Genomic DNA, 7429 nt, shown 5'->3' with positions numbered 1-7429 from the left:
AATAAAGAGTTTGAATTAAATCTAACTTGATTACTAAATTGTTCTTGAAATTAAGTAGTTTGGATTGGGTAGGTTTGTAATTTATTAAAAATATGAGGATATTTTCAGGTTTGAAAGATGGACCCCACCACAAATCCATTTTCCCTCCAAATACAAATCCGAGTTTATCCCATAATCCATTTCAGATTTAGAAGGTGAGCCCCATCACAATTCGCATTTCTTTGTGCAAATAAATACCGGAATGGAATTGATTCCGAGATAATACAATATCATTCCGAGGAATTAAACACGTCATTGGTCTCTTTTTCAAGGGAAATCATTTACTGTAGTTGGATTAGCTGCTTCACCTCATTATTTCAAATCTTTCCAATTGCAATGCATACGTTAAGGGCATTAACCTAATGCCATATGGATAGATGTAGAGATTGATTCTTGTCCATCACTTTGACTAGAACTCACTTAGGCGGCAGTCTGACTAGTTCAATTCCTACACAAAACTCTTCTATCTCCTTCATCATTGTAACGTTCACCATCACATTTGCCTTATTCTGAAGTATTTTGTTAGCTCATAGCCCTCATACTCTGGCTATTAAATCATGCCCTCTTCTCTGCCGCCCACTAGAAAGACTTAAAAACACAAATTACAGTCCAAACTTGCTTGTCAAATACTGCGTAAACGTCCAAGTCATATAAACTCAAATACTAAACCTTTCTTACGCAATGACAGCGATCAAATTCGATCCTCTTAAATATTGGTTCTTACACAAAACGGAGATGAGCTACTTATATCTTGCATGTAGCATCATAGCCTGAAACTCAAACTTCTGATAACTTGAGCCTCAATGGAGAAACCTGCTACTGCTGCTGCTGACCTCTATGATAAATCCTTCATTCAGCCGTCGATGGAGAAGTTTGGACCAGATTATAGTGAAGATAATAAGAAGGTAATAGTAAGTTTACATCTACCATTTTCTTATAATCGGAGTTATTCATAGATCACTTGAATAGAAATTTCACATGTTCAACTACGTAGGAAGGAAGCCTATCAACTAGTCTGGTGAGCAATGGATGCGTGGACTTTCGCGGAAATGTTGCGAACAAAGAAACAACTGGAGGGTGGAAGGCCTCTCCGTTTATCATCGGTACTTATCTTTAATTAGTTAGTTAATAGGATTTGTTGCAAGTTCACCTTAATATTGTGAACATTTCATCAACTGATTTTTGCATAATTTGCATCATTGCAGTGAATGAGGTAGCAGAGAGGCTCGCTTTTTTCGCGATTGCAGTGAACATGGTGGCATACTTTGTGTTTGAGATGCAACAATCGTTACCGAATGCAGCGACTCATGTAACAGATTGGATCGGAGCTGCATACGTTCTCACTCTTTTTGGAGCTTTTCTGGCTGATGCTTACTTAGGCCGCTTCAAAACCATCATTATTTTCTCTTGTATTTACGCAGTGGTAACTAAATCTTTTTGAACTTCGTTGGGCTTGGCTCCGTTCTCATACATATAAGCATGAGGACTTATCGTCATGGGCCTAATTAAACGTACTCTTTCCATTTTACAGGGAATGGTTTTGTTGACTGTGTCAGCCTCCGTGGACAGCTTACGTCCCGGTCCATGCACGGCAAGACCATGCAACAAAGCAACCGACGGCCAAACATTGTTCCTGTACGCTGCACTCGGCCTCATAGCCCTCGGAACCGGTGGCATCAAACCATGCGTCTCGTCTTTCGGGGCTGATCAATTCGATGAGGCTGATTTTGATGAAGTCCAAAAGAAATACTCATTCTTCAACTGGTTCTTCTTTGGCATAAACATGGGTGCACTCTTGGGGATTACACTACTCGTTTACATACAAGACAATAAGGGTTGGACTTGGGGTTTTGCGATCCCAACAGCTGCAATGGTTTGCTCAGTTGTCATCTTAGCTGCCGGAATTCCCAAGTATCGTTACCAAAAACCAATGGGCAGCCCTTTTACCAGGTTTATTCAGGTCATCGTTGTCTCATTAAGGAACCATTCTAGAGGTGTTGAAGTTGGAAGCCAAGCAGCATTATACGAGGTCAGGACCGTGGAGTCTGATATCGTGGGTGCGCGAAAGCTACCTCATACTACACAATACAGGTAACTTACGTACTCATATTTAACTAAATGAAACATACACTTTCACTATATATATCGAGTTATATATTTTACAGTATAATTTAGTAACTGTAGCTCTATATCTAATATTTGCATACTTTCAGATTTCTGGACAAAGCAGCTGTTATAACAGACCTAGAGGACATCCAAAAGACTCGTTGGTGGCTTTGCACAGTGACACAAGTTGAAGAATTTAAATGCTTCGTTAGAGTCCTCCCTATATGGGCATCAACCATAGCTCTCTCCATCTCCTTCGCTCAGCTCTCAACCTTTTTCATCAGCCAAGCTGCCGTAATGAACCGCAAACTTGGTCCCAACTTCGAAATCCCTCCGGGTTCTGTCCCCATCTTCAGCGCCATCAACGCCCTCATTCTCGTTCCTATCTATGAAAAATGGATGGTTCCGATCATACGTACGCGGACAGGCCACCACCGTGGCATAACATCGTTGCAAAGAATGGGTGTCGGGCTCTTCATCTCCATCTTTGCTCTGGCTTCAGCCGCTTTAGTAGAGAAGAAGCGTCGAGACCACTACTCAAAGCCGTTTAGCATGAGTGTTTTCTGGTTACTTCCACAGTTCTTTCTAATCGGTGCCGCTGAGGTTTTCACGTACGTTGGCCAGTTAGAGTTTTTCTACGACGAAGCTACGGATGGTACGAGAAGTATAAGTAGTGCAATGTTCCTGAGTGAGATAGGAATAGGGAGTTGGTTAAGCACGGCGCTCGTTAAGATCATAGAGAGTGCAACTGGTGGAGATAAAAAAGGGTGGTTGAGAGGTACTCTTAATCAGAGCAGGCTTGATTATTTCTATTGGATATTGACGGGCATTAATGCCCTGAATTTCTTGGTGTATCTGTTGGTTTCACGGCGTTATAGAGGCAAACGTGGGAACGGCACAAGTGTGAGAGACGGGGAAGATGTGGACAACTGATCATGAGTTTGAACTTTGAAGGGGGGGGGGATTTTTAACCTGTTTCATGTATTGAATGTAAGTTTCTCTGCATGTAAGTTGTTGTTATTTTTATGCATTTGAGGTTTATACTATAGTTACACATTCTTATGAATATAAAATTCTTTTCCATAAGTCTTGTGTCTTTCTTTTTCCTAGATGGATGGACTGTGTATTATGGATGTCATTCACATCATTAAAAGAAAATCTACATCATAATAGAAATGCATGCTTTGAATAAAGTTTCCAATGTTATAATTATGGAGCAAATATAGAATATCTTAACATACTCTTTAATTGACGATGTGATATTGAGCTCAAAACCACAATCATATAAGGAATCTTACCTACGATTTTGTCACAATAAACTTTTACCCGAGCCGAAAAGGTCAAAAGGTTTAGAATTAGTTCAACCCAAATCTTTTCTCATTTGTTAAACGAAATGTAATTGACTAATAGGGTATATATATGGAAAATGTTATAGCGTAATATGACGGCATATCCGGCGCCACAATCCCACGTGTCATGCACGTCACCTTGTTATGTCAGTAATAACAATAATCACAAATTTCATTTTTGAATAAAAAAAACAATTTTATCCTTGTTAATCAACGGCTCTAAATTATTATAAACAAAATTATAGTTCTTTTTTATATCATTTATTTTTTCAAAATACTTTCAAAATGTAATAGATATATACAAAGTATGCTTGAAATATATAGATATATGTGTGTGTGTTTGTGTGTGGTGTTTATATCGTAATTGTATTAATTAATTATATTCATTAATTAATTATAAACATAAATTAATTAAATAAAAAAGTTATGAATCTTTACATATTTGTCACTAAAAAAGATTAACATCAACATAATTATATTAAATATGATATTAATTAAGATATGTATATTTTAAGAAAAATAATATTTGTTATCTTACATTTAAATTTCAGAAAAAGACTAAAAGAATTTTACTAAAAGTTTTATCTTATATGTTTTAATTATATTACATCATCTAAAATTTAAAAATAAATATATTATATACATATATATATATATATGAGCGTGCATACAGCATACACATATTTCAATTATATTTTCTTAAATTTTAAATTTTAAATTATATTTTAGAAGCATTATTGTGATGAAAAATAAAAAATGATTAAAATAATAAAAACAATTATACTAATTTAAATTGTTTGATCAACAAGATATAATTTTATTTTTAATTTAAAATAATATTTCTTATGGATTTGTTTATTATGCACCGATGTATGTTAATCTCTGATCCCACCCGCAATGACGCCCATAGGATTTCGAGGTCATAATAATTTTCATTAGTGTATCATAGAATTTTTCCAATCTATTATTAAAAAATGCTATTATTTCAACCCTTGTTAAGAAAACCGAGCTATTATTCCAAAGAACAAAAAATGCTTGACATTGGACGATTTGGGATACATAAACACAATGTAGACAATGCCTTTTTGTAGATCAAACCATACACCTAACATAATATTAAAGCATTCTCTGTGGTCCACATAGCTGACAATGATCATGATACTGATCCCCTCAGATCTCCTCTTTGATTTCCCCTCCCTCCCCGACTAAGAAAACGATTGAGTAAAAGTGCAAAAGCAACAAAAGAAAGGAAGAACACCTTCATTACACACTGAACATATCATATATAAGCTACTGTAGTACTGGTACTTCTTTTGAGTTCCTCCTCCTTTTCTTGAAGGACAAAAGCTGCATGTCGTCAATTAAAAGATTTAAGAACGAGGTGACCGGCATGGATGAATCAGACATTTTCTGTGGAAGGAGGAATGAGTGGTTGAGTGAGGGACGTCTTGGTTTGGCTTTTCCTGTTGTTTGAGTGCACATTATCACTAAGAGTCGATTGAATCGGAACTCTTAAGCTGGCCGCAGCAAACTTTCTTTCTTCGCTTTTACCCCACAACACAGCGTACAGTCCAACTATGATCAGCACCGCTCCGATGATCCTGTACGACCAAAATTACCATCCAATATTATTACCATCAATATGCATGTATATATGAACATTTGCTCAACTTCCAAGCCCTGATTCACTGTACTAATTGATGTTTGATTTAACTCTTTGTTTCTTTTAAGAAGGGCGTGCGCGTGTGTGCATTATTACTCTATGAATATGGATCAAAACATATGGGTCTGGATGTGTGTGTAGGCTTGTAATCCTACAACTGGGATTTTGCTTCATGAATATGGAGGCAATAAGGGCTAGCTAGCTAGGAGAATGATGGAATATGATTTTATGAATGGAGCCGGGACTACATGGTTAGGGCTTACCCTCCCAAATAGAACTCCTCGCCTAAAGCGACTGAGGCCATAATAGCGACAACGAGAGTCTGAACAGGTTGATATACAGCAACGAAAACAGGGCCCCCTCTGTCGATGCACCATATCTGTACAGCGAATGCGATCCCTGACGCAACCACTCCCTGCAGATTAATTCAAAACTGCGAGTTAGTGAATCACTATCTATCATCATCATCTCACTTTCGACACCCACCACCCTCCATCCTGCATTATTGCTACTCCACAGAAACATTTTTCTCTTTCTCAGAAATATCAGGGAGCCTAGAAACTACTGGCTCGCACAGGAACAAGGCACCCCTTTTGTTCGTGAGAATAGAGTTGAACGACGATCTTTGTGATCTGACAAACTCCCCTAACTAACTCAGAAAATGACACAAAGAGCTAGACGCCATGAGAGAGATAAACGATTTCGATCGACAAAGTATATCAAGGAGATTGAGAGATAGATTTCTATAGTACTGACCGCATATAAGATGCTGAAGACTTCTCCACCATTGTGGAAGATCCAAGCCTGAGCGTCTCTCTCGAAAACCGCAGCGATTATGATGAACTGAATAAGACCAAAGAAGCAGGTGTAGGAGGTGACAGAGAGCCGGGCCGGGTATTTTTTGAGAACCGGTGCTTGCAGGACGAGCCAGCCGGACCACGAGAGACAATGGCCGATCAAATAAAGGCAACCGAGAGTCCAGCTCTTACCCTTTGCATCACCAAGTACTGACATGGCGCTAGTAGTAAAGCTCGACATTGATGTCATTGATGATGAAGCACTGCTCATAAACATTGTCTCCAGTGGTTTTGTTGGGCTGTATATGGCCGGCCCTTTGTATAGAGTAATCACTGATGCTCCGGCCACACAGAAAATAGTTCCGGCAACCTTTGCAATGCCATCCTTGCGGTCTAGTCTTACTTTCTCGATTCTGTATGTATTGGCAAGTTACAAACAAATTAATTTGGGATATGAGCAAAACGGGAAAAAGAAAAAAGGAAATTTTTTTTTTTTAGAAATTAAAAAAAGGAAACTAATTGATTGTGGCTTAATTAACATACCTGAGTAAGGCTGCCATGAGAAAGGTAATGGCTGGAACGGAGTTTTGGATAGCGGAAGCAAAGGTGGGTGATGTGTTGTCTAATCCCAGCAAGTAGAATCCTTGGTTTGCTGTTATTCTGTTTAGCAACAAAAATCTCATCAGTCAATTAATTAATCTAATTAGCAGAAACTAATTTACTCGTACAAAAAGGCTCTCTTTGGCGTCCGAATGTGTATTTTTCTTTTCTCATACCCAATAAGCGCAAGGCAAAAGAACTGAACGAGAAAGTTGAGATTGATCGGAGGCCTGTCCTTCCTGATAATCACAGATCAAGAAGACTGTTAATTTCTAATCACATAATATTGTAAAATTATGCTAATTTTAAGAATACGCAAAAGGAGAGTTGTAGCTACGTACTTTTCCAGAAAATAGGCAAAGGGGAGAAGGAGAAGCAAAGCGATGATGTTCCGGTAAACCGGAAAGACAAGCTTAGAAATCCCCATATTGAGAGCAAATCTAGAGACGACATGGAAACCGGCATAGCCGAACTGCAAGGCCAGCATGGCTCCATGAAGCTGAAACTTCTCAGGCACCGAGCACCACACCCTCTTGTCAGAGCCACCTGGTTCGGCCATTTTTTTTCGAATGAGTGAGATCGATTAAACTTTAAAGATGAGGAAGAGTGATGGATGATGAGTTAGGGTGAGAATTAGAGGGTATAAATACAGAAGGATGTGAAGACTGAAGGTATAGGTGCTGACCCTACAAGGGCCCTGAAAATAAGTAATGTCAACTGTTGCTAGCCTTCATATGTTTTTGGCTGTCTCCCACATACACATATATTCCTACTCACTTCTTTCAAATATCAGTCACTCCCGGCTGACAAGACAACCCTAATCAATCGCGCTCCACACTATTATACATTACCTAATTTGAATTAAAGAATTTAAC

General features: G+C 38.3%; 2 protein-coding genes across 2 annotated transcripts; one reads left to right on the top strand and one right to left on the bottom strand.

The window, feature by feature from the left end:
• Positions 1 to 842: 842 nt before the first annotated feature.
• Positions 843 to 3078, top strand: LOC126782334 (protein NRT1/ PTR FAMILY 8.1-like). Its single transcript, XM_050507554.1, has 5 exons — positions 843 to 944; positions 1034 to 1142; positions 1245 to 1462; positions 1571 to 2130; positions 2253 to 3078. The coding sequence occupies exons 1-5, from the start codon at positions 843 to 845 to the stop codon at positions 3076 to 3078; spliced, it is 1815 nt and encodes a 604-aa protein (XP_050363511.1).
• A 1479-nt stretch (positions 3079 to 4557) lies between these two features.
• LOC126782336 (protein WALLS ARE THIN 1) lies at positions 4558 to 7157 on the bottom strand. Its single transcript, XM_050507556.1, has 6 exons — positions 6896 to 7157; positions 6731 to 6793; positions 6498 to 6614; positions 5914 to 6367; positions 5421 to 5572; positions 4558 to 5095 (listed from the first exon to the last, which is right to left on the bottom strand). Exons 1-6 carry the CDS (start codon positions 7111 to 7113, stop codon positions 4894 to 4896), a joined length of 1206 nt encoding a protein of 401 aa, XP_050363513.1. The 5' UTR covers positions 7114 to 7157; the 3' UTR covers positions 4558 to 4893.
• Between the last annotated feature and the right edge of the window lie 272 nt (positions 7158 to 7429).

The sequence above is a fragment of the Argentina anserina genome, chromosome 2 (assembly GCF_933775445.1).
Source record: "Argentina anserina chromosome 2, drPotAnse1.1, whole genome shotgun sequence".
NCBI classification, from domain to species: Eukaryota; Viridiplantae; Streptophyta; class Magnoliopsida; order Rosales; family Rosaceae; genus Argentina; species Argentina anserina.
This window is presented reverse-complemented; position numbering and strand designations above follow the sequence as displayed.

What these genes read in the sequence shown, in the direction of transcription:
- LOC126782334 (XM_050507554.1), top strand. Translation starts at nt 843, where the DNA reads ATGGAGAAACCTGCTACTGCTGCTGCTGACCTCTATGATAAATCCTTC. An exon ending in GGCCTCTCCGTTTATCATCG is followed by an intron (nt 1,143 to 1,244) that starts GTACTTATCTTT and finishes GCATCATTGCAG; the next exon opens with TGAATGAGGTAGCAGAGAGG. An exon ending in CCTCATACTACACAATACAG is followed by an intron (nt 2,131 to 2,252) that starts GTAACTTACGTA and finishes GCATACTTTCAG; the next exon opens with ATTTCTGGACAAAGCAGCTG.
- LOC126782336 (XM_050507556.1), bottom strand. Translation starts at nt 7,113, where the DNA reads ATGGCCGAACCAGGTGGCTCTGACAAGAGGGTGTGGTGCTCGGTGCCT. An exon ending in CTCATGGCAGCCTTACTCAG is followed by an intron (nt 6,368 to 6,497) that starts GTATGTTAATTA and finishes CAATACATACAG; the next exon opens with AATCGAGAAAGTAAGACTAG. An exon ending in GAGGAGTTCTATTTGGGAGG is followed by an intron (nt 5,096 to 5,420) that starts GTAAGCCCTAAC and finishes TTGGTCGTACAG; the next exon opens with GATCATCGGAGCGGTGCTGA.